The sequence below is a fragment of the Alternaria ethzedia genome (genome assembly GCF_023757985.1).
Source record: "Alternaria ethzedia strain BMP 0044 chromosome Unknown scaffold_9, whole genome shotgun sequence".
NCBI lineage: Eukaryota > Fungi > Ascomycota > Dothideomycetes > Pleosporales > Pleosporaceae > Alternaria > Alternaria ethzedia.
In genome coordinates this window covers 868,532-892,726 of record NW_026056202.1, presented here as the reverse complement: position 1 = coordinate 892,726, position 24,195 = coordinate 868,532, and the positions used below count along the sequence as shown (strand labels likewise).

The following is a 24,195-nucleotide window of genomic DNA, read 5'->3' as shown; positions in this document are numbered from 1 at the left end:
CCTGCAAGAATCAAAGCTATATCCTACTGGTGAGCTATATCAGGATGTCTTTTGGCGGACACTGGTCGGGGATTTGATACGAACGGGTACTGCTCCGAATACTCGCGATACGAAGAGCTCTTATCGCCGAGCTACAAAAGACGATTACGAGTCCTATAGGGCGTGGAGTATGTGGTCTCGATGCATCTCACGAGACACGTTCTCTCGAACAGCTTCGTTTTCACAGCGCGACCTTGATGAAGGCATATCTGGAGTACATCACGCTCTCAAAACTGCGACAGCGTCCCGACGTTTTTTCCTTACCAAATCTGGATACATGGGCATTGGCCCAAGAACGACCGTCGTGGGCGATAGAGTGCATGTTTTCAAGGGCGGAAATGTGCCGTTCATCGTCCGGAAAGATGAAGTAGTCACTGCAGATGGTGATGGAGATGTCTCAGACCCTAACAATACGCCAGCGGGTGATAGCTTTCGCTTGATAGGTGACTGCTTCGTCTACGGGTTGATGGACGGAGAGGCCTTCACGCAAAAATATCGGCACGCTGCAAAAATTCATCTAGTTTGATCATCCGATTCAACGATTTCTCGAGATCGGCCATGACTAGCAGCAGAACTTATTTCGCACACCAAACCGATAACATATGTACAGAAGAACGAAACAAAACCATTTCACCAGACCTCACAGTCATCACCCTACCGCAGAAGTTTAAACATGTATCCATGCGCAGGGTACCGACATCTCACGAACGTAGTAGCCTACCACTTGCGCTCTGCCTTCAACTTCCTCCACCAATCCCTCAGCATCCAAGCATCGAACTCGGTGATCTCCATGGCGCTACCGGCCATCATGATGAAGTTGGTCTGACCTTGCGGTACCCAATCGTAGAAGTCTGACACGCAGTTAGCACAGAACATGACGGAATACGTACACAGCATACCTAGAAGACCGAAGCCGTGGCCCATCTCGTGGAGCAAGATGTGAATATTGTCCTGGTCGATGTTGTTGAGGAAGTAGTCCGGACCAATCTCCTCTCCCCAGTTGTATCCATAGCCACCCATCTGGCCCTCGAGACTCTCATCAAGCCAGAGGCTGATGTCGTAGCGGCTGGCCTCACCACCAGGGCATTGGCTCATGTCGCCATCCAAATGAGCGGCGCGATAGCAGCGAGTATCGCACTCGGGTACGCCATCACCATCGGTTGTGGTGTAGATGTCTAGCCCAGTAACATCACCTTCGATGAGGCTCTTGTCTTTGACAGCGTAGCCGACAACGTCAACATTGAGTTCAGTAAGCGGGAATCCTTCGAATCCAACGAGTACGTCAAACCACTTCTGCATCGAGCGCTGCAAAGCTTTGACGGTGGATGCGCGCGCACTCGCAGTGCTTTTACCCGAGTGGTTCCAGCGGACACAGTAGTTGATACTACCGTTGTTGGCCATCATCTGATCAACAATCCAATTCTTGTCTTGAAGGCCTTGGGGGTTCTCCTTCATGGTCTGCTTCCATACCTGGTCTAGACCGGTGACCATGTCGGAAGGCGGGTTCCATGTTGTCGCTTTTGCAATTGGTGCGGGTGAAGTAGGGTCTTCCGCGCGGGCGAAGACGCTGCGCTGTTCGAGCGAACAAAAGCGACGGTCGATATGCTTGATGGTTGGATGTGCCAGCGCACCCAGACCGAAAGCCGAAAAAGCGATGATGGAATTGAAGTTCACCATGGCGGTGGTATAAACGAGTGACAATGGAGATACAAAAATAAACAGAGAGCGAAACAAAATGAATGTGAGTGGTCTGAATCTCGGTTTACAAAACAGCTGCGCATCACACCTGTTATACTATGAATGTCGTACATGTTGTACAATCATTTTTACGGAATACGCGTATATGAGTACTGACCCTGAGGCGGCCACCAAGTGGTGGGTCAAATCGGACATTGCGAACCGAAGTAGGATTGTTCGCAATCATCTATCGCGTAATGCAGATTCCACGTTTGCGGGAACAACTACTACGTCTATTTCGTGAATAGTAAACACATGAGGCTGGGTGTTTCATGAAGAAACAACTTGTCGTGTGTTTGGATTAGAGGACCTCGGGAAGGCGCGCCTGGGCGGGTGGGGCTGTTGGCACGTGCTGACTGAAATTTCTCCGTAAGATGCGAGACGCGAAGGATTTCAGCATGGCATTGTGTTCTGGCGAACATCCTCGAGTTTATACAGCATGCGCTTCGTTTGCATGGAGAGCTGCCCAGGTGATCTAGTACTATTGTATAAACATTTTCCCTTAGAAGTGGTACCTAGGTATCTAACTAGATACATTCGTCACATGCGGCCCATTTCCATTCTCGGCATATTCGCACACTCGGTGCATTCATAAAATCGGTGCATTCCAAGACGAGTATAGGCACGAGGTCTGCACATGTATCGCGGTAGGTTTGATGGATTGGTACACTTGGCATAGTGTGAGCACGTTAGGCGCGAGGCCGCTTTCGCCGCGATCTACGATAGATGGCCCAAGTCTGGTAAAAGTTGTAGGGCATGTCGAGAACTGCCGTACCGTGTAGACTCATCGTCTAGTTGGAACAACTGTCTCTTTACTGTCGATCAAGTTGAAGATACATACCGAGCGCGGTGGCATAAGTACTGCTTCAAGCGGCTGCAGGTCTTGAAGAAACTGCCAAAGTTACTCGTCTTCCACCCCAAAGAAGAATAAACATAATTTCGAACATGACACTCACCCAGGATATCCTCGCTCTTGCTAGTAAGGGGCCAGCAGGTCTCGAGGAGGCTGACCGGCTCGCCTTACTGCAGGCCTCTGAGAAACTCACACAAGCCCTGGAAACACCTATGGACAAGTTTCTGCGTCATTTCTTCGTGCGTCTTTTCGATATTGATATCCATCCTCCATGCGGCATACATGCCCACTACACCATAACACAGGACTAACGATGCTAGGCAATTTACGACCCAATAGTGATCATCCTCGCCGTTGACCTCAACCTTGTCGACATCGCCATAGCAAACAATGGGCTCATTACCGCCGCCGAGCTGGCAGAGAAGAGCAAAGCAGACCTAAGATTAATCAGTAAGCTTTCTTCCATCCAAAACATCACAAAGCATCGCTTACTGATCGGATGAAGACCGTATTCTCAAGATGCTCGTACCCGAACTCTTCACCTCAACATCAGACTCTCCACAGCGCTACACCCCAACTGCCTTCGGCCGTGCCATAGCAAAGGGCGCGCCTCTTCGCAGCGCAATCATTCACTTCCACTACCACTTCCGTTCGGCCGTCAAGTTCCCCGATTACTTCGCCGCAAATGGGTACAAGCACCCCGTGGACGCACGCGACAGCCCCTTCTGCTTCGCCTATGGCTGCAAAGGCGAGACCTACTTTGACTTTATGAACAAGCCGGAGAACGTGAAGATGTTCGACGCATTCAACGAGACGATGACGCTGGTAAAGCCAGGTGAGCACAACAAGTTTGTGCAATCGTACCCGGTCAAGGAGCGCCTCACTATTACCGAACCCTCACGCCCGCTGTTCGTCGATGTCGGTGGCGGCGTGGGCCACCAGGTAGTCAAGTTCTGCGAGCGTGCGGAGGGGCTACCGGGTGTGCGTATGCTATTGGATCTTCCGAGCGTTATCGCGCAGGCTAAAGGTCTGCCTGATGGCGTTGTAACCGTCGGACACAGTTTCTTCGATCCCTTCCCACCGGTTGTCAAGGGCGCCAAGGCTTTCTACCTGCGCATGCTTCTACATGACTGGCCGGAGATGCAGGCGCTTACCATCCTGACTAACATTGTCAACTCGATGGCTGAGGACAGTGTGGTGCTAATTCACGAGGTCATTCTACCAGAGACGGAGACGGAGGTTGTGCATTTCGATGCCAAGATGGACTGGCAGATGATGAACTTAGGCTCTTCGGAACGCACTGAGGCGCAGTGGAAGGACTTGTTTGGAAAGGCAGGACTGGAGATAAGAGGTTTGTGGTGGGAAGAGGAGGGTACGAAGGGGAAGAAGGCGTTGATGGAACTTGGATTGAAGAAGTGAGAAAGTACGTTTTTATCAAATTGAACAATTGAATTCATGCACAGAATACAGGAGAACTGTTGAATCTTTCAGGCGCAGCCGCTGGGCATGCGCTGCGGTCTTCAAAAGAATGACGCGTCGCAGTGGTTGCAACGATGCCCAGGTGAGTTCGGCTGGAGGACCACCTTCGCGTGATGGTCCTAGCTCAGCCCCACTTCAGCTCCCTTCTGGCGGTCCAGACACGCACTCCTCACAGCATCCTCGCTTCGCTGCTTGTTTGGATGCTGGCATGGCTACACCAATGGCACCTGCAGCTTTGAGTAACATCTCAAGCCTGCAAAATGCCTGTGTACAGGTGCTGCCTCGTCCGAACCCCGCGCGCCGCCCGTCCTTTTCATCGCAATACATCTCTGTCCGCGACTGCTCCCGTATCATCACCAAAGCCTTATCGTCCCTCGATCACGCTCGGAAACCTCGTACTAGCCATACTGCAGCATCATTTCAGCATTTATCGCGTCGTATTAACGCGCTAGACTGACGCGTTCATCTCGCGTTTGCAGTATTGTACTCACTACTGTAGTATACCCGGGTCGTACTCGCACGCTACCGTACTGACACAATGTAGCGACAAGGTCTATTGCACACGTTACAAGTATACTCGCACCGTTCGCAAGCATGGGCGATCTAGCGCCGCCGAAGAAATGGAGATGGCAGGCTTACGCAGATACGCCTCTCAACCGGCTCAAAGGAAGCCAGGAGTTCAGGCTGCTCGAACTTCAAGCGAGCGAGCTCTCCGGACCTATCAAGTGCGCCCTCCGTACCTACTCGTTCGATTCCGCTCCGCCGGCATACACTGCACTATCCTATACCTGGGGTTCGGCGGACAATTGTAACGCCATCGAACTCAACGGTGTGCCCTTCACCGTCGGCTACAATTTGTGGTCATATTTAGACGAGATGCGTTCGCAAGAGCAGTATCAATTATACTGGATTGATGCTGTCTGCATCAACCAACGTAATGTACTGGAACGCAATCATCAAGTCCAAAATATGCGGCAGATCTATAGCAATGCCGCTTCGGTGTCCATTTGGTTGGGCAGACTCGACCAATCCCCGCATTGTGGCGTGGGCATGGAGTTCCTTGCAACAGGAGAAAAGGCCGAACTCTGCACCTACGACCAGGGCAAGGGTATCCTTGGGTTGTGCTCCAGGAACTACTGGACCAGAGTCTGGATCATCCAAGAAATCATGCTAGCCAAAGAGTGTACGATATACTATTGCAATCTGCGTGCCAATCTGTCGACTTTGTACAACTTGATTGGCGAAGTAAGAGACTTCTATACTCTCGAGCATCCTGAGGGTAAGCCTCAAGTACGTCTACCTCGTCTGCTTCTCGAAACACCGGCAGCTACCATAGTCTTGACGAAGTTTATGGATCGATTTCGACTAGGCGTTCGAAAAACCGTACCTCTGATGCGACTCTTGGAAATATACCGACACCAAATGGCTACAAACATCCTCGACAAAGTCTACGCGTTGCATGGGCTGACACCCGACTCCGAAGCTATGGAAGTTGAATATGAAATTTCCCCTGCACAACTGGCTGTCAAGTTGTTATGTTACGTCTGTCTCAAGTTCGATACAAGGGGGATTGATTTCGTCGAGAGAAGGAAACAGCTTATGCGTTTTGGCGAAATGGTTGCACAGATCCTGGACGTCGCGTGGTCTCCCGATGACATCAGGATGGCAATCACCGTCATCGACGATTGATTTGTATCTCAATCAAAGACAGTAGATACAGGCTGTTATTACCGTCGCTACGAGCTACCCCCGACTTTCGAAATTCACGGGATGCAGATATAGTTTACCACTTCATTGTCTATCTAACGATTGATTGAGTAGACGTTGCTCTATTACTACCTCGGATCTACTGATCTAATGGTTACGCTCCTACTAAACGAATGTAAAAGATGCTGAGACTAACTCATAGCGCCTCGAAATCGTCGAACCATTTGCCGCCCTTGAATTTGCCCTTCACCACATCGATGTTGAACATACATTGCGGCCAATCACCACCATACGGGATATTCTGGATATCGACTTCGCGCTCGCCATCTTGACGGGCTCTCTTACACTCGATTGCATTCGAGTAGACATCCATCAGATTGAATTCGTACCTCCCAGTCATGGTGTCTACCACCGCATTGTCGAGCGGGGAAATTTTATAGCTGTTTGGATTTCCAAACTCATGTTCGTACTCCGGGGTGTGGTAGAGGCCCATGCAAAGGCCATCGGTCCATAGATTGGATTTCTTTTCATCCACGCATAGCTCTTCCGTAGTGTCAACGTTGATGAAGACAAGGTAACCTAGTTCGCTCAGGAGACGGATGCCGAGTGCTTGTCGCTACCACGCGTTAGCCAGTTGGAACATGCGAATGAGTGGAACTTGTCTAACGTACCAATAGTTTGTTGCCAACGTTGATGTAATCCTTCCATACGGCATCGAAACTCTCAATGACGAACTTGCCCTCGTTGAAAGTTCGCCCCACAGGCGATTGGAAGTAGTTACGATCACCGGATTGTCCGGCTTCGGGAAGTTTGCCCTGATCGCCTTCTCCAAAAAGGTTTCGTGCCATGTCGGCAATTGCGGTCCTGCTCTGGTTGAAGTAATCGGCTAACATCGTGTCCATTGCTGCTCCGGGATCGCTTGGCTGGTACGTAGAGGCAGCTATTCCAAACCCGCCGCTAATCACCGCAAGGGCTCCGCCGTAAGGTCCTGCCCGAGCTGCGAGATCTGCGCTTCTAAGTCCTGCCATCCCGAAGACACCAGATGCTGATGCGAAAGCACCGTTTGCAACTCCGGCCGGATTGATTTTGGGGTTCTCGACACCGAAGTCTGTCTTGAGTTGATCGAGGCTGAGCGATTGTAGAAGAACGCTGCTCTCAAGCTCTGTATGTAGAGTCTTGAGGACAGTGTGCGCCTTAGAAACGGACGACATGATCCAATAGTACTCCGGTCGATCGCGCGTGAAGAACTCATCTGTTACAGTAAGCTTTGGAAGATCGGGGCTGAGGGTCAGGCATACGGCAATCGGCAGCATGACCACATGTGCCGTCAAGAGTAGCGCAGTCCCAAGAATCCGACTGTTGCTTATCAAAGACAGCCTGGTCCATGTTGCGGACCCAGTTGTCGTACGAACCCAAGGCAATGATATCGAGTGTGGTGTCAGCGCCTGTAACACGCCAGATGTCCTTGGCGACATCAGCGTTACCGTCGTCGATGTCGTGCCCACAGATTTCGCCAACGTTCTTGCGATCGTCCAGACCCTCTTGTCTGGCCTTGAGGTTGGCGAAGGCGTCTTCAAGCTCAGGTGAGAGAAATGGACTGGCGAAGGCTACTGAAGTGCATAGCATGGAAAGGGCGATTTGGAGTTTCGTCATCGTGCAGGGAGATGGAAGAGTACTAAACGGAAGGGTTTCTAGGCCGCTGGCTGGGTAAAAGGGATGAATCAAATGAGAAGGAGGAAGTTGAAGGGGGATGGAGAATGATGATGGCACAGTATACGTTTAGTATGAAGGAGTTATATACCTTCCGTAGAGTTCTGATTTGATCGAAAGCTGAAGTAGATCTTGGAAGTGCGTGCTCGGAATTCTCACCATCACACAGCATAGCCACGCTGACGAGTACTTGCGCCCTTTATCTCGGCGTGCACTTTGCCTGACATTCTGACTGATGTTCCGCCTTATGTTCAGTCTCATGTTGCGCGTCCCATGCTGACTCACATTCCGCCTGCCATTCGGACCCATTCTCTGCCTTATAGTGCGACCGGCATCTCACTTTCTATTTTGACTTTGCTGTGTCTTATGACGAAAGATGATGTTGGGTGGTCTATTTTGAGCACAAAGGGCAACTTGACAACTACGTCACATCAAGGCGTCGCAACCCTCTCGACACCAGCAAACCTCCCCGTCCTATGCACCAACCTCCCCTTCACCCAAACGGCCACCGTATTCCGATCATCCCCACTATACACCCACTTCTCCACCAAATCCGCCCAGCTCTCCCAGCCAAACACATCAACAGGCCCCTCTTCAAACGCCCCATCCCGACAACCGTCCTCGCCAACAACCCCCAAACTAATCATCTGCGCATCCCACTCCATCCCCACCTCAAACCCGCCAACCTTATCCTGCATCCCCACCACCGCCGCGCCTCCCCTTGTAGCAAGAAACAGCGCTTCCTCCGTTGAAAGCTTCGCTTTGTCTTTCGAAGTCTGAATGCACAGATGCCGCGACACCCATATCGCCTGCCGCACATTTTCTAATACCGACGGTGAGTTTCCGCCCGAGACATCCGTACCAAGACCGATCGTGTGTCCTTCATCGAGTAGATCGCGGATCGGCGCACACCCGGATGTAATCGCCGTATTCGATGCCGGACAATGCGATATCTTGCTTTTGCGCTGGAGAACTAACTTGCGCTCTTCAGGGGTGAGATGGACGGCGTGCGCTAGGATGGTTTTGTCTGTTAAGAGGCCGTGGGTATCGTATACGTCTGCGTAGCTCTTGCTATCAGGGAATAATTCTTTAACGAGTTCGATCTCGCCCTTGTTCTCCGAGATGTGCGTCTGGACATGCGTATCTGTTTCTTTCGCCAGTTTCCCCATAGCGGTCAGGCAATCCGGTGTACAACTCGGCGCGAATCGGGGTGTGATGATTGGTTTCACAATTTCGCCTTTGGGGTCGATGGAGCGGATGTAGTCGATACTGGCTTTTGAATCTGCGTAACTTGTTTCGGTGCTTGAGTCTCTGTAGTACTCGGGGCTTAGATCGCTGTTCATGCATACGCGGCCTACTAGTGCTCTTTGGCCGCGTGCTAGACATATGTCTGCGAGGGCGTTGGTGGCGGGCACGTGGATGGTGGCGTAATATGCGGCTGTTGTTGTGCCGTGGGATAGGGTCCGTGAGACAAAGTTTTGGTAGACGCGGTGTGCGAGTGGGAGTTTCGAGAAGGAGGATTCCATTGGGAATGTGTATTTTTGGAGCCAATCCAGTAATGTGGTTTTGCCGAAGAGACCTGTGTTGGGGTGCTGGGGTGCGTGAACGTGGGTGTCTATGAAGCCGGGGAAGAAGAAGCCAGTGCCGGTTATCTCGACGATTTTCGCCTCTGTCCATGAGTCGCCTTTCTGTTGGATGAGATTGGACAGCTCGCCTTCTTGGATGTCTTTTTCGACATAACGGATTATGCCGTCAGAGTCTACGAAGATGGCGCCGCGTTCCTGGATCTCGAGTGTTGAGAGCGATTCGCTGTGCACGAAGGGGCCGGCGTAAACCGTATTCGATATGGGTGATGAGGCTGCCATGATGGTGTACGTATGCTCTTTCAGTCAAAATCCCCCCTTTTAAAGTTGAAGTTTCGCGTTTGTATTCCGTGGATGTGAAGATGTGTTCTAGCCGCGGCAGTAGATCGGAGCAGGTACCGAGATGCAGCCTCTAGTGTAGAATTTCGTAAACAGGGCGGTTGTCGGAATCAACTTATACTTCACACAACCCGTGAATGTCAGAGATTTGGCAAAGCGAACAAAAAGACAGTCAAGACAAGAGCAATATAAATCGAGAGGCACTGGCGACCTTTATCAGTTGCCAGGCGTAGGGACGGCTAGATCCGGTTAGCCACTCGCTAATGCCTAGCACGTGGGGAGCGGAGCGGAGCCCCCAGGGCTATCGGCGTACTCCGATGCCAAACTACCAGAAGAAACGAAATGGGCGTTTCACACCCACAAAGTTGACGAGTGAAAAAGGAAAGGAAGGGACGGGTAGGTGGTCATGAAAATAGGATTTGGAGGTTGCATCTCGCAATGCGCCGCTAGCCTATCGCTACAATCGCCTATTTCGTTTCATCAAACTTGACCCCAGGCTTTCCTTTTTGGCAACGCCGGGATATCCATAAACCGTGCCTAAACTCCACAAAATGGCTGCGTTGCAAAAGTAACACAAGGCCTTGCTTATCAAAGCCAACTTCGTAGTCCAAGTACCAAAATCTCGTATTATAGGCTGTAATCGTGGATACCCTGTGGACCCTGGTCGTTGTAATCAGGACGGGTCATGTAACCCTTACTTTGACCCTGATCGACAACGAAGATGACCTTGGCTGCGACCTGAGCGCCCAAGAAGGCTGACTCATCAAAACCAACGTCTTTGAACTCGGGGAAGTACTCCGGCGGCTTGATGAACTTGATTGATGTGGGTGTTTGGCCGTGCGATGAGTGGGTGTTACCTCCCATGCCAGGCATGCCTCCGTGTGGCATCATATGTTGTGTCTGAGCAGTTGTCGCTGCAAGGAGGAGCGGGTTGACTTGGGAGCCGCCGTGCGGGCCAAGTTGGGGCTGTGGTGTGTTCGCGCCGGTTCCCATGGGCGTTGACACGTTGGATGGGATCTCGGATGTGAAGATGGTGGCGGAGGACGGCGAGACCAAATACTTAGTCTGGATGGTTTGAAGGAGCGACTCCTTGAAGCCTGTATAAATGTCAGTTGATGCACGATGGTTGCTGAAACATGGTACAAGACTTACCTCGTAGTTTTGAACCATTACCGCAGACGATGAGCTGTTCCCATAGATCACTTCGCTTGCCAACCTCGTCGATAGACGATATGGCTCTGTGCACAGCGTCTGCAATCTTCTCCAGCGTACCATCGCCATCTGCCATGAATCGCTCGGTGCCAACCTCGATCTCACGTCTTATCGATCCTGTGCGTTTGCCGGTAGCACCAGATTCGCTGGTGCCGTTCGCTTCAGTTGCGGATGTAGGCTCGCCGTTCTCTCCGTTCTCTTGTCCCTTCCTGTTTGGTCCTTCGTCCAGAGCGCCCTTCGCATCTGCCATCTCCTGGGTATTGAGGTTCATGTTCTTCAAAGTGTCCAGAAGAGCGTGATCTTCGTAGAGAAATGTAGCCTTCTCCAGCCGGGAGTTGGGTAACCTGACCGGCTTGTTGGCTGCTGGGGCCGGACCACCCTTCTTCTTCGCATTGGCCTTTTCCTGCTTCTCCTTCTCCTTCTTAGCAAGGTATTCAGACATCTTGCCGCCAGCAACGATGCTTGCGACGTCCAGAACACCTTCACTTTCTTCGAGACTCGCGTCTTCGCCGACCTCGGTATCGATACCAGGCCCTCGTGGCACGTTTCCGATGGAGGCGGCTGCTGCTGCGCCAGGGCCGGTTGCGCCCGTTGATGCGAGCGCTGCAGGGTTGGTCGCTGCATCTTTGGTAGCCGCATCTCCTGGCCCTGGTAGCGGAACTCCTGGGGGCAGAAGTTCGCAGATGGGCGATCTCTTCAGTTGTTCACACATGTCGCGGTTGAGACCCTTGGACTTGAGCTTGGACAAGAGCCCTTGGGTAAAGGCCTCCCCTCCACACCCTTCCAGTGAGATGACGCGACCTTGGGTGTGCGGGATGAACTCGCTGACAGCGGTGATGTCTGCCTTGTCTTTGCCAACGTCTATCACTGTCGCTGTGTGTACACCGTATGCCCATGTCGTTGCCAATGCCGCATCCATAAGCCCGAACGCGGGCACCTTGAACTTCTCGAAGAAGAATTGGGTGAGCTTCTCGTGCTCTCGCGGGGTCCATGCTGGTTGCGTGATGAGGAGGATCGGAGTGTGGAAGGGCGGGTTCAGAGAGTTGTAGGTGTGCGTGATGAGGGCGAAGAAGCATGGCCAGTCAACGATGCGGCCTTGCTGAATGGGCCATATCGCGCCTTCTTCCGAAACGCGGTCTTCTTCCCACACTACATCGTCGTCGCCCTCGGTGGGCTTCTTTTCCTCCTGCGATTCGTCTGTGGGGTCGCCATTCGTCGCGGTCGGCTGATCTTGCTTTCTCCGGATCTTGTAGGGCTCGAATTCACCTTCCTTCTCTGCGGGGAACATGCGCGATCTCACGCGAAGACGCGCGGGCGTGAAAGACTCGGGGAGCCCCAGCTGCGCGACTGTCGTCTCGGAGCCCGGCGCAATGATCTAAGGCGGTTAGCGCATATGCAGAGCGTCGAGTGCACGTGAGACTCACGATGATCTGGTCATCTTTGAAGGGCGGCATGGTGGCGCAATGGGTGATGTTTACAAGCTCCGGCGCGCGAGTGAGAGCTCCAGGCCGCGGTGGAGTTTCGCGACTTCCGCGCTAATCGATGCACGGGCCCGGCCTTTCACAAGCTGGCAGTGGCACCCCACATGCAAGCGCCCCCAGTACATACCCGCGGATTTCAACGTGCCCGCTGCACGGCACATCATGGGATTCCTGTCTTTACCGCCCTAGATTAGCAACTCTAGAAACGTCTGGAAATATTGACGCGTGACGGTCCGAATTCGGCACCGATCTTTCCTCGCCCACCATGGCCACCATGGCAGTCCCGGGGACAGCCACTTCTCGGTCACTGGCAGAGGCGTCCAAAGCAGCAGTGTATAACACAGCAGAGGCCCTCTCCAACTCTGTACTCGGCATGAAGCCCGCTGACACCACGCCGTCGACCAGCTTTGGTCTATTGGGCCGTGTCATTCTGTCCATCTTCAGTGTCCTGCCCACCGTCTTGTACTGGATTACCTATACCCTGCCGACATGGCTGTTCACGCTCTTCTCTATGAGCCTGACCTTCACCATGAACTTCACAACTCTGTACGTTGTCAATCCCCTACACGTATCTTAGCTAAACATTTGTAGGATGCTCGTCGTCGTCTTTGTCGTGTCTACCGTCAGTTACTTCGTGAGGTACCGATACATGACTATGTACGCACGACTACCACCTGAACCGCAGCGTGAAGAACCACAGGTCGAAGTCTTTCCCGACAGCGCCGAAAATGACTCCAAGCGCGGCTTGTCCAACTACTTGGATGAATTCTTGAGCGCAATCAAAGTGTTCGGTTACTTGGAGCGCCCAGTCTTCCATGAACTAACACGCACTATGCAGACCCGTCGGTTGGTGGCTGGCGAGACAATTCTCTTGGAAGAAGAGAAAGGCTTTTGTCTGGTAGTAGATGGCTTGGTCCAGATCTTTGTCAAGTCGAACCGAAATGATTCGGACTCCGATGAGGACGATATGGGAGGGGAGTCATCCGGCGACGGCGCGAACCAGGGCCACCGGCAGGGCTATCAACTTCTTACTGAAGTCAAGAACGGAGCCCCAATGTCTTCGTTGTTCTCCATTCTCTCTCTGTTCACAGAAGATGTGAAGCTGCGTCATGACGAAGATGAGGACACGCGTCCAAGTTTCCCAGGATCGCCTCAGCAGGACGTGAGGCCATCTATGTCACGGAACAGTAGCTTTGCGTTCGACGATTCAAGACCGCACACACCAAACCAAGTCCCTGAGGCCAAGTTCGGGCATCGAAGAACATCAACTCTGAACAGTCCAACAGCAGGCGGGCGCCTTCAAGCCGTGCCGCCTCTGTCGCTGGATCTAGACGGACTTGGTGATGAGCGACTCAAGCACAGCAAAACTCGAGGATCACCTTCGCGCCCTGCGAAGCCTAAATCTGCCCACCCAGACATTGTCGCGCGTGCGACCGTAGACACAACCATCGCTATAATCCCAGCCACTGCATTTCGTCGACTGACGCGCATATACCCCAAAGCAACGGCGCACATTGTTCAGGTCATCCTTACGCGCCTTCAAAGAGTTACGCTCGCAACCAGCCATGCTTATCTCAGTTTGACGAATGAGGTCCTCCGCACGGAGAAGCTCATGAATAAGTATACTACATACGATCTTCCTGGCTTTCTGCGTGATGCTCCGCTCGAGCGACTGAAGGAGAAATTTGCGAAGGAAACCGAGCGCATTGGCTCAGACGAGGGCATGAAGGGCATCGCGTTGCACAACCCCGGCGCCGGCCGACGACGAAGGTCCAGCGTATCCCTTAGGAGAGGAACTGCTGCGCAAGCCCGCCTTGCCGCCGCTCGTGGGGCCAACGCGAACGCTAATAACGAAACATTACCCAAAATTACTTCCCCAGATCAAGGACCACGCAACGACCGAATCAGCGCAGGTGACCTGTTGACCAATTCGCAAATGGCACGGGGAACTGGTCGGAGTGGCCGCAGCAGCTTCTCACAACCATACCAACATCAGCAAGAACGGCGAGACAATCGTACACCATTGGACGCCAGCAATTTCAACCCTTTCGCATCTCCGTCGCTGCGCCCAAAAACACTGCACCGGCAAGAATCTATTGATGAAGCCACTGTGTTCAGGGAGTCTATACTGGGATGCATGTTCAAGGCTATCGGACTCATCAACCCAGAGAACCCCATGCCTAAGCCAACCGCGTCAGTGGAACAATCACCTCAGCTTGTTTCTTTCGACGCCAGGAGACAGAAGGCTGTGTTCACGAATGCATTTGGCTTCATGGACCCATATGCAGGCTCCAAGGACGGAGACACCGAGTCTATAGCATCAGCCTCTGGCATGTCCAGTATGAGCGCTGCCGGCCCACACAACATTCTGGAAGAGATCGTCAATGATGTGGAAATCGTCTTCTTCCCCAAAGACTCTGTGCTGGTGGAACAGGGAGAGAGAAATCCTGGTCTGTACTACGTGATCGATGGGTTCTTGGACGTGAGCGTGCCTGTGGAGGAAGACGCACCTGAATCCAACGTACTAGGAACCCTTCCTAATGGGCCAGGCTACACTGAAGATGACCTCTTTGGCCCATCATCCCGCCCGCCTGGATCAAGCACCCCTTCGCGAACTGCTGCCGATGGTACCAAGAAGAAGCGCACAAGACGGAGTCTATTCATGACCAAGCCTGGCGGACTAGCTGGCTATCTTGGAGCAGTATCATCGAACCGATCTTTCGTCGATGTCACAGCCAAGACCGATGTCTACGTAGGTTTTCTGCCTCGCTCAGCCATTGAGCGGATCGTCGAACGGTACCCGGTGGTATTGCTCACAATCGCGAAACGCCTTACAACACTTCTACCACGGCTGATCCAGCATATCGACTTCGCTTTGGAATGGGTTCAAGTAAATGCGGGGCAGGTGATCTACAACCAAGGTGATGAGAGCGATGCTATTTACATCGTCTTGAACGGAAGATTGCGCGCCATCCGCGACGCCGAAAACAGCGCGGTAAAGGTCATTGGTGAATACGGTCAAGGTGACAGCGTGGGTGAACTCGAAGTGCTCACAGAATCATCACGACCGGGCTCACTGCATGCCATCAGAGATACCGAGCTTGCGAAGTTTCCGAAGACGCTATTTAACAGCCTAGCATTGGAACATCCTGGTATCACGATCAAGATCTCAAAAATCATCGCGTCCCGCATGCGAGCTTTGGTTGATGACCCACTTCACGAACAGAGTAAAGAGCGTGGAACGAAGGCAACTCGCGCAAATGTGTCCTCAACAGTCAATCTGCGCACTGTCGCTGTCCTGCCGGTGACTGCTGGGATTCCGGTAGTGGATTTCGGAAGTCGCTTGGTGAACGCACTGACTCAGATTGGCATGCCGCAAGGTGTGGTGTCGCTCAACCAGGCCGCCATTCTCAACCATCTTGGACGACATGCCTTCAGCCGCATGGGCAAACTCAAGCTCTCGCAATACCTCGCTGATTTGGAGGAAAGATATGGCATGGTTATCTATGTCGCTGACACGCCAGTAAAATCGCCGTGGACGCAGACATGCATCAACCAGGCCGATTGCATTCTCCTCGTTGGTCTAGCTGAGTCGTCTCCGAATATTGGAGAGTACGAACGGTTCCTCTTGACAACGAAAACGACTGCACGCAAAGAGCTAGTGCTTTTGCATTCTGAGAGATACTGTCCGTCAGGTCTGACGCGGAAGTGGCTGCGCAATCGCCCTTGGATCAATGGCAGTCATCACCATATCCAAATGTCATTCCGAGCAACCTCGGAGCCAGTTCATCACGCCGGACGACGCTTTGGAAATGCGCTCAAACAACGAGTGCAAGTCATTCAGGCTGAGATCCAGAAGTACACATCAAGAAAGGTCCGCCAGACGCCGCTCTACTCGGCAGACACGCCCTTCAAGGGTGACTTCCATCGCCTCGCACGACGTCTGTGCGGTCGCTCAGTCGGTCTCGTATTGGGCGGTGGCGGTGCTCGTGGTATATCGCAAATCGGTATCATCCGCGCACTGGAAGAAGCTGGCATTCCAATCGATATCGTTGGCGGCACATCTATTGGTAGTTTCATAGGTGCACTGTATGCTTGGGATGCAGACGTTGTTCCCATGTATGGTCGCGCAAAGAAGTTCGCCGGTCGCATGGGTAGCATGTGGAGATTTGCACTTGACCTCACCTACCCTTCGTAAGTTTTACATGTTCACACAGACTTCAACGCTGACTTTCCACAGTGCTTCGTATACCACCGGCCATGAGTTCAATCGCGGTATTTTCAAGACCTTCGGAAACTCCCAGATGGAAGATTTCTGGCTCGAATTCTACTGCAACACCACCAACATCAGCAAGTCGCGTTCAGAAATCCATACCAGTGGATACGTCTGGCGCTATGTCCGCGCATCGATGTCGCTTGCGGGATTACTTCCTCCTCTATGTGACAACGGCAGCATGCTCTTGGATGGTGGCTATATCGACAACCTTACTGTCACGCATATGAAGAGTCTCGGTGCAGACGTCATCTTCGCGGTCGACGTAGGCAGTCTCGACGATAACGCGCCGCAGTCTTTCGGTGACTCATTGAGTGGTTTCTGGGCGACGTTCAATCGGTGGAATCCATTCTCTAGCTTCCCCAACCCCCCGACGTTATCGGAGATCCAGTCGCGCCTCGCATATGTGTCTAGTATCGATGCGCTGGAGCGGGCGAAGAATACGCCGGGATGCAGGTACATGCGGCCGCCAATCGATCCGTATGGCACGCTTGACTTTGCGAAATTCGAAGAGATCTACGAGGTGGGGTACAAATACGGTAAGTGAAGACGCAATCTTTGACTTTGAAAATGTTTTGCTAATGCGATGCACAGGCAAAGAGTACCTAGCGCAGCTCCGCGAGCAAGGAATCCTGCCCGTGACCGAAGAGACGGAGAAAGAAAAGAATCTCCGACGGACAATGGCACCGCGACGGGCGAGCATCTAGTGTGGTTGAACCGTGCCCAGAACACGCGGAGAGGACTGAGATGCGGGTTATGTGGATATCAAGTAATAGAATGCAGCGGTGGTCAGCGTAGTTTTGCCCAATGAGTGCTAGGAATGCGTGTGGATGCAAGGACAGTCGGCTTGGGGTTTAGTGGCACGCGTCGGCTAGCTTGGCCAGGGTCAGCTTATCACCAACGGCGCGGATAATGACGGGTTAGAGTGTAGATAGCAATGAATGAAGGCGCGCTGTCACCGCTGTCAATTTGAGCGTCTCGAGGTTTCGCGATCCAAGTTCTTCCTTTCCTTGCAAATTCTCACTTTACATTTCCCTGGGTTGTGGGTGTTTCCCCCGCCAACGTCACCACCACTGCAGTGGCGAGCCTCCCAGACTTTTGAGCAATCGGGCCAATTGCTCGCACAGGACTCGCTCAACAGACCGCTAATCTCTCTGTTAAAAAATATTTGCTTCCTGGGGAGACTCCCCGTAGCACCACTGCAACCACACAGCCAACATGCGCGCAGCGTGTATTAGGGCAGCTAGCACTGCTAGCCGGCTCACACGATCGTCGTGTGTCGCCCAGCTACCGCGTCCCCAGCTCGCGGGCACGTCGTCGCGCGCCATCGCATACCAAACCCTGCAAACTCTCCAAAAGCGCGGGTTCCAGCAGCAGGCGCCAAATGCACAACAGGCGGCCGCAGCCGTCGAAGCCGCAGACGATGTATTCGACACCCCGCCCCAGCAGACCGACTCGGCGAGACCCTTCGATGCGCTCGACACGTTTCCCCGCCGTCACATTGGGCCGTCTGCCGAGAGTGCGGAAGCCATGCTCAAGGCCCTGGATCCGCCCGTCGCCAGTCTAGACGAATTCGTTCGCCAGGTTATACCCGCTGATATTCTGTCGGCGCGCGAGTTGAAGATTGGCAGCATGTCCGAGGGGCTGTCTGTGGAGGAGTGGCAGGCCCACGGCGTACCGGAGTCGGTCTTCCTCAACACCGCGAAGCAGATTATGAGCCAGAACAAGCCGGGCCAGAGTCTGATCGGACAGGGATACTATGGCACCAAAGTTCCGGAGGTCATCAAGAGGAATGTCCTCGAGAACCCCGCTTGGTACACTAGCTATACCCCATACCAGCCTGAGATCAGCCAGGGACGTCTGGAGTCGCTGCTGAACTTCCAGACTATGGTGTCCGATCTGACTGGCCTGAGCATTGCAAATGCGTCGGTGCTGGATGAGCCTACTGCGGCGGCCGAGGCCATGACCATGTCTATGGGCATGATGCCTCTGTCCAAGCAGAAGAGCAAGAACAAGACTTTCCTCGTATCTGAGAGGTGTCACCCCCAGACTCTCGCTGTTCTGTACTCGCGCGCCGAGGGCTTCGGCATCAAGATTGAGGTCGCGGATGTGCTCAAGGACAACAGCAAGAGGGTGGAGGAGCTAGGCCAGGATCTCGTCGGTGTGCTCGCTCAGTACCCCGACACTGACGGAGCTGTCAACGACTTCCGCGGTCTCGCTGACAAGGTGCACAAGACTGGTGCGCTTTTCAGCGTTGCGACCGATCTCCTCGCCCTCACACTGCTTACTCCACCGGGAGAGTTCGGTGCCGACATCGCCTTCGGAAACGCCCAACGATTCGGTGTGCCTCTGGGCTACGGTGGACCACACGCGGCCTTCTTCGCCTGCGACGAGAAGTACAAGCGCAAGATTCCGGGTCGTCTGATCGGTTTGTCGAAGGACAGGTTGGGAAACCCTGCGGCGCGACTCGCGCTGCAGACCCGAGAGCAACACATCCGTCGTGAGAAGGCTACTAGCAACATCTGCACGGCACAGGCACTGTTGGCAAACATGAGTGCCATGTACGCTGTGTACCATGGACCAAATGGCTTGACTGCTATCGCCAAGCAGGTCGTTGCAAAGGCTCGCACGATCCAACAGGCGCTCATCGCCAATGGCTACAAGACTGGTCAGCGCGGAAAGATGGACAACGCACCTGTCTTGTTCGACACAGTCGTTGTCGAGACTGGCGACAAGACCGACGCCATCATCTCCGCACTCGCGAAGAACGAAATATTTGTGCGAAGGATCGACGCCCATCACGTCGGCATCTCCGTCGATGAAACCACCGGTGCAAACACGATCAATAAAGTACTGAACGTATTCAATGGAACTCGGAACGACTGGTCTTTTGCTGAATCCGTCGACATTGAGGTTCCTGAGCCGTTCAAGAGGACGAGCGAATTCATGACCCACCCAGTCTTCAACTCGCACCACTCCGAGACTGAGCTTCTTCGCTACATCAACCATCTGTCTTCGAAGGATCTGTCTCTAGTTCACTCGATGATTCCTCTTGGATCCTGCACGATGAAGCTCAACTCCACCGCAGAGATGGCACCCGTCTCGTTCGACACCGTTTCCAACTTACATCCCTTCTTGCCACTTGACCGCGCCACCGGATACTCCGACATGATCAAGCAGCTGGAAGACGATTTGGCCGACATTACCGGGTTCCATTCGGTCTCGCTACAGCCCAACTCTGGTGCTCAGGGTGAGTTCACTGGTCTTCGCGTTATCCGCAAGTACCTCGAGCAGCAACCCGGCAAGAAGCGCGACATCTGCTTGATTCCTGTCTCGGCTCACGGAACCAACCCTGCTAGTGCTGCCATGTGCGGCATGCGTGTTGTGCCCATCAAGTGCGACCAAGCGACCGGTAACCTGGACATGGCCGACTTGAAGGCCAAGTGCGAGAAGCACAGCGAAGAGCTCGGTGCCTTCATGGTCACCTACCCCAGCACATTCGGTGTCTTCGAGCCCAGCGTCAAGGAGGCTTGCGACCTGATCCACCAGCACGGCGGCCAAGTCTACATGGACGGTGCCAACATGAACGCACAAATCGGTCTCTGCTCTCCCGGCGAGATCGGTGCCGACGTCTGCCATCTTAACCTCCACAAGACCTTCTGTATTCCCCACGGTGGCGGCGGCCCCGGTGTAGGTCCCATCGGAGTAAAAGAACACCTCTCGCCCTTCCTCCCCGGCCATCTCCGCGGCGAAACCGGTGGCGCCCAAGCTATCCACCCCGTCAGCGGTGCACCCTGGGGTAGCGCCAGCATCCTGCCCATCAGCTGGGCCTACATCAAGATGATGGGCGCCGTTGGCCTCACTCAAGCCACAAAGATCACCCTCCTAAACGCAAACTACATCCTCTCCCGCTTGAAGCCGCACTACCCCATCCTCTACACCAACGACGAAGGCCGCTGCGCCCACGAATTCATCCTCGACGTCCGCGGCTTCAAGGAAACCGCTGGTGTCGAAGCTATTGATATCGCCAAGCGCCTCCAAGATTATGGTTTCCACGCCCCCACTATGAGCTGGCCTGTCGCCAACACTCTTATGATCGAGCCTACGGAGTCGGAGAGCAAAGCCGAGTTGGACCGTTTCTGCGACGCGCTCATTAGCATTCGCAAGGAGATTAAGGAGGTTGAAGAGGGCGTGCAGCCGAAAGAGGGTAATGTACTTAAGATGAGTCCGCATACCCAACAGGATCTTATTACTGGAGAGTGGCAGAGGAGTTATTCAAGGGAGAAGGCGGCGTATCCCCTCAGCTATCTGAAGGCGAAGAAGTTCTGGCCTAGTGTTGCGAGGTTGGATGATGGTAAGTTTATACCCTTTGACTGATTATGAGGATGAGAACGTGGACTAACGATACGATAGCATACGGCGACACAAACCTCTTCTGCACATGCGCCCCTGTCGAGGGCGAGGACAGCGATATCACGGGTGCTGCTGCGCCGAACCCGACCTAATCCCCTCACCCTCACGGCCGGTTCGACCTTCTTTCACGGGCCTTTCTTTTTACCTCTTTGCATCAAAGGTGCGGGGCTCTATCGGATAGGCCTCTTTCTTCAACAAGCACCCCCAGCGTGGGTGTTCTGGCGTCTTTACATTTACATCACCTTGGCTTGGCTTCAACACTTGCTGGTCGATGGAATCTGTTTTATTTACCCAAATAGGGTGGGGTTTATGAATGCATATGTGGCGTTTTTTTTGCTGGGTATAGATGGTGCTATGATAGCTCGGGAATGAGATGATACTTCATGATGCATCAAGTGTGGTCTTGAACATGTGTGCGATGTGTGTTTGGTGTTGTGTGTGCTGCAAACGGTTCCGGGGACCTCCGCGGTAGAAGCGCGGACGGTGCGCGGACTTGGAGACTCACGTGAACTGCAGTGGCTGGCTTGGTTATATGCATATGAAAGGCTCTTCCATGCTGTCCACTTGCTTCTTCCTCATATCACATCATTCGGTGTTTTTTCAAAGCGCCACCATTTCCAGACCATGGGTGACCAAAAAGCATGCATCCACCATCTTATGGGCGCTCTGTCTCTTCCTCCTCTCCAAAATACCCACACAAAAAGCTCTAGAGAAGACTAAAATGTCTCTCTCGCCTCCTGTCTTCTCAAAACGTGCATCGTACGTACGGATGGTGTCTTGCCTGCCTTCTCTCGATACTCCAAAAGAATCATCCTACCTATGCATGTGTGCTCCGTCTGCCAGAACACCCCTGCAATTATTCCTATGGCTGTGCGGTCTCTCTTCTCCTCTACAACATTCCCAAGGTCAATCACCAAAACATAAAACCGCCTTCTTAATGTTTGCGGCCTTCTCTTCTCGATCAGAAAGAAAATCGTTCGCCCAGCAAGAGTATGGTGTTCTCCAACTCTGCCTGGAGCTTTCAAAACGGCACGACGCTGGACCTATGTGCTCGCCTGGCCGAAACCACACCCCGAATATTTCAATGACTCGTCTTCTTCTCTTCTCCTCGCACATCTCTGAGAAGCGGAGACTAAAAAGTGGCTTGACATGTCAGATGCTTCCCGCGTCTCCTCCTTTACCAAAAAACAAAAGACGATTGAACATGGTGCTCTCTCGCCTTTCCTGGAAACCCAAAGATAGTTGAGCAGTACGGCATGTGCTTCCAGTGTCGAAACCGGCATGAAATATTTCTATGTCTGTCTTTCTTCCTTTCCCAGAAAATGCTACACGCTCCTGCCTTATGATCCAGCTTTTTCGAAAAACCTCTTTGCAGACTACATGGGCGTCGGCGGACTAAAACAACCCGTCTAAGTTCCCATGTCTTCGGCAAAAGCACGGTCTCATCCATTGCATGAACAGAAACGTCTTCATGGACCATGCATGTCTGAAAGCGGAAGCGGAGATACCGATGTGTGCTGCGTCTGCTTTATGCAGTTTACGATTTCTGTGGATATACCAAAATGCAACTGGGGTGTTTTCATGTTGGAGAAATATATCGCTATGCGCGACATGAGAGTGCTGCTCGCTCTTCTTACCACCCATGCCTCGACTTTGGTCGCCAGAAAGAGGCTAGTCAACGGCGAGGGCAGGTATAAAGGTCTCGAGATCGTTCGCTCTTCCTTCTTCTTCATCACTCACTACCTCTGGCAGTTTACCAAAAGGTACCAGGTCTTCTGTTATGGAAAGACTAAAACTGGAAGAGTTCTCTGCTATGACTGCTGTGTGGGGAGACGTTCTAAAAAAAGCAAAGAAACTCAGCATGAGTTTTCTTTCTCGACTTTGGCTTATACACATCCATTGACGAAGCTTGAGCGTCGAACAGTTCAAAATAGACACCGTAGTTACGAGGATGCATCAAATCACTTTTCATTCATGGCTTCCGAGGTCGTCTCCGGGCTTGGCGCCCGCCGCCCGAGAACCTCGCCTTCAGCCAATCGTTGCCGCAGGTAGGCGGAGGCCCTGTTTTCTCGTGAATTCTATTCGTTTGTTGGAAGTCTACAAGCTTCATTAACCCTCGTGTACTTAACCAAATTCATGCATCAAATCACAGTCGAAATCGGGGCGCCCCTGCTTCTATGACTGACACCCACATCATCGAGCGACACTCTCACGAATGAGAGAGATCGCAAGTATAATATACTGTCATCGAGCGACATCATCGCATATACACAGAGCTCTTACGATGAACCCCATCATTTTGCTTGCTTCGGAATTTCCACAAATCCATCAATCCACATTCGCAAAGATAGCATCCGCAATCGCCTGATCCGCCTCTCTACACAACACCCTCACCTCCTCCTTTACGTACGATTCTTGCGCAAAATACTTAAAACTCCTCCACCACTCCCTCCATCTTCCCAACGAAAAACCCGGGTTTCCATCCCAAAGGTCCGTGTGCACCGCTATCCCTCTCTGCATATCGTCTCCAAATATCGAGTTGTTCAAGCGATACATATCGCGTCCGCCTATGATGACCCATCTTGCAGCGGCGGTGAGGTCGTAGTTAAGAAGTTCATTGGCGTCGATTGCGGAACGTTCGAGGAAACTAGGGCGAATGTGTTTCTCGAATTCCGCCTCTCTCGATTCTTTCTTCGTCTCAAGCGTTTCCCTCAGACAGAAGAAGCCGAACATGAAGTAGCCATCATTGTATCCAGAGGTGGCCAGTCTGACGGTGAAGATGTTGTAATTAACCCACCTATCACCTGGTGTAACTGACGCTTCCTTATCCTTCGTCTTCCAGAGATATCGTAGTCCGGAGATTCCGTCATAGTTTTCCCGGTGCATGGATTCGAGGTGGTAGTAAACTGGGTTTGGGGTTGGTGGTATGGCGCGAATAGCGGGGAGGAGGGTAATGATGGGGGAGTGTGAGGAGGGGAATTGGGCGACTGTGTCCAGTAAGAGGTTTGTGACTTCGAAGCCGGTGTCTGCGGGTTTTGATGAGGCTTGCACGGAGGTCACGATTGCTGATGCGGTTGATGCGGCTGAGGTTTCTGTGCTGCTGCAGAGGTAATCTGAGAGGATCTTGGTGCAGTCTTGGTATTCCCTATCACCGGCGCTCGCCTTTTGACTGAGCCATTGTTTCATACTGGATAGTTTGGGTTGTGAAAGTTGTGAGGTGTGGAAGGGATGTTGCAACCGCGGCTCCTGCTCTCCCACTTCCGGGTAAGGTGCCTAGCCTCTTTGATGCGCCCTCGCTTGTTCCGGCAAGGGCAGGATTGACTGCGCCACACTGGCGCAGCAACATATATGCGCCCTTTCGCCCTTTAT

At 52.8% G+C, this 24,195-nt stretch overlaps 9 protein-coding genes across 9 annotated transcripts; 4 read left to right on the top strand and 5 right to left on the bottom strand.

The window, feature by feature from the left end:
* Window positions 1-756: 756 nt before the first annotated feature.
* Window positions 757-1,716, bottom strand: J4E87_004867 (uncharacterized protein; the record flags this gene model as incomplete). The annotated part of the gene is made up of 2 exons (XM_049376484.1): window positions 757-890; window positions 939-1,716. 2 exons carry the CDS (start codon window positions 1,714-1,716, stop codon window positions 757-759), a joined length of 912 nt encoding a protein of 303 aa, XP_049233995.1.
* A 1,005-nt stretch (window positions 1,717-2,721) lies between these two features.
* Window positions 2,722-4,048, top strand: J4E87_004866 (uncharacterized protein; the record flags this gene model as incomplete). Its single annotated transcript, XM_049376483.1, has 3 exons — window positions 2,722-2,868; window positions 2,950-3,079; window positions 3,135-4,048. The coding sequence occupies 3 exons, from the start codon at window positions 2,722-2,724 to the stop codon at window positions 4,046-4,048; spliced, it is 1,191 nt and encodes a 396-aa protein (XP_049233994.1).
* A 134-nt stretch (window positions 4,049-4,182) lies between these two features.
* On the top strand, window positions 4,183-5,797 carry J4E87_004865 (uncharacterized protein; the record flags this gene model as incomplete). Its single annotated transcript, XM_049376482.1, has 2 exons — window positions 4,183-4,190; window positions 4,681-5,797. The coding sequence occupies 2 exons, from the start codon at window positions 4,183-4,185 to the stop codon at window positions 5,795-5,797; spliced, it is 1,125 nt and encodes a 374-aa protein (XP_049233993.1).
* Window positions 5,798-6,011: 214 nt separating this feature from the next.
* J4E87_004864 (uncharacterized protein) lies at window positions 6,012-7,468 on the bottom strand (the record flags this gene model as incomplete). The annotated part of the gene is made up of 3 exons (XM_049376481.1): window positions 6,012-6,431; window positions 6,487-7,067; window positions 7,114-7,468. The coding sequence occupies 3 exons, from the start codon at window positions 7,466-7,468 to the stop codon at window positions 6,012-6,014; spliced, it is 1,356 nt and encodes a 451-aa protein (XP_049233992.1).
* Window positions 7,469-7,956: 488 nt separating this feature from the next.
* J4E87_004863 (uncharacterized protein) lies at window positions 7,957-9,390 on the bottom strand (the record flags this gene model as incomplete). The annotated part of the gene is made up of 1 exon (XM_049376480.1): window positions 7,957-9,390. The coding sequence occupies one exon, from the start codon at window positions 9,388-9,390 to the stop codon at window positions 7,957-7,959; it is 1,434 nt and encodes a 477-aa protein (XP_049233991.1).
* Window positions 9,391-10,074: 684 nt separating this feature from the next.
* Window positions 10,075-12,113, bottom strand: J4E87_004862 (uncharacterized protein; the record flags this gene model as incomplete). Its single annotated transcript, XM_049376479.1, has 3 exons — window positions 10,075-10,544; window positions 10,600-12,034; window positions 12,084-12,113. 3 exons carry the CDS (start codon window positions 12,111-12,113, stop codon window positions 10,075-10,077), a joined length of 1,935 nt encoding a protein of 644 aa, XP_049233990.1.
* Window positions 12,114-12,414: 301 nt separating this feature from the next.
* NTE1 (phosphatidylcholine and lysophosphatidylcholine phospholipase) lies at window positions 12,415-17,120 on the top strand (the record flags this gene model as incomplete). The annotated part of the gene is made up of 4 exons (XM_049376478.1): window positions 12,415-12,686; window positions 12,732-16,334; window positions 16,381-16,952; window positions 17,008-17,120. 4 exons carry the CDS (start codon window positions 12,415-12,417, stop codon window positions 17,118-17,120), a joined length of 4,560 nt encoding a protein of 1,519 aa, XP_049233989.1.
* Window positions 17,121-17,631: 511 nt separating this feature from the next.
* Window positions 17,632-20,918, top strand: J4E87_004860 (uncharacterized protein; the record flags this gene model as incomplete). The annotated part of the gene is made up of 2 exons (XM_049376477.1): window positions 17,632-20,767; window positions 20,827-20,918. 2 exons carry the CDS (start codon window positions 17,632-17,634, stop codon window positions 20,916-20,918), a joined length of 3,228 nt encoding a protein of 1,075 aa, XP_049233988.1.
* Window positions 20,919-23,154: 2,236 nt separating this feature from the next.
* On the bottom strand, window positions 23,155-24,012 carry J4E87_004859 (uncharacterized protein; the record flags this gene model as incomplete). Its single annotated transcript, XM_049376476.1, has 1 exon — window positions 23,155-24,012. One exon carries the CDS (start codon window positions 24,010-24,012, stop codon window positions 23,155-23,157), a length of 858 nt encoding a protein of 285 aa, XP_049233987.1.
* Window positions 24,013-24,195: the final 183 nt, after the last annotated feature.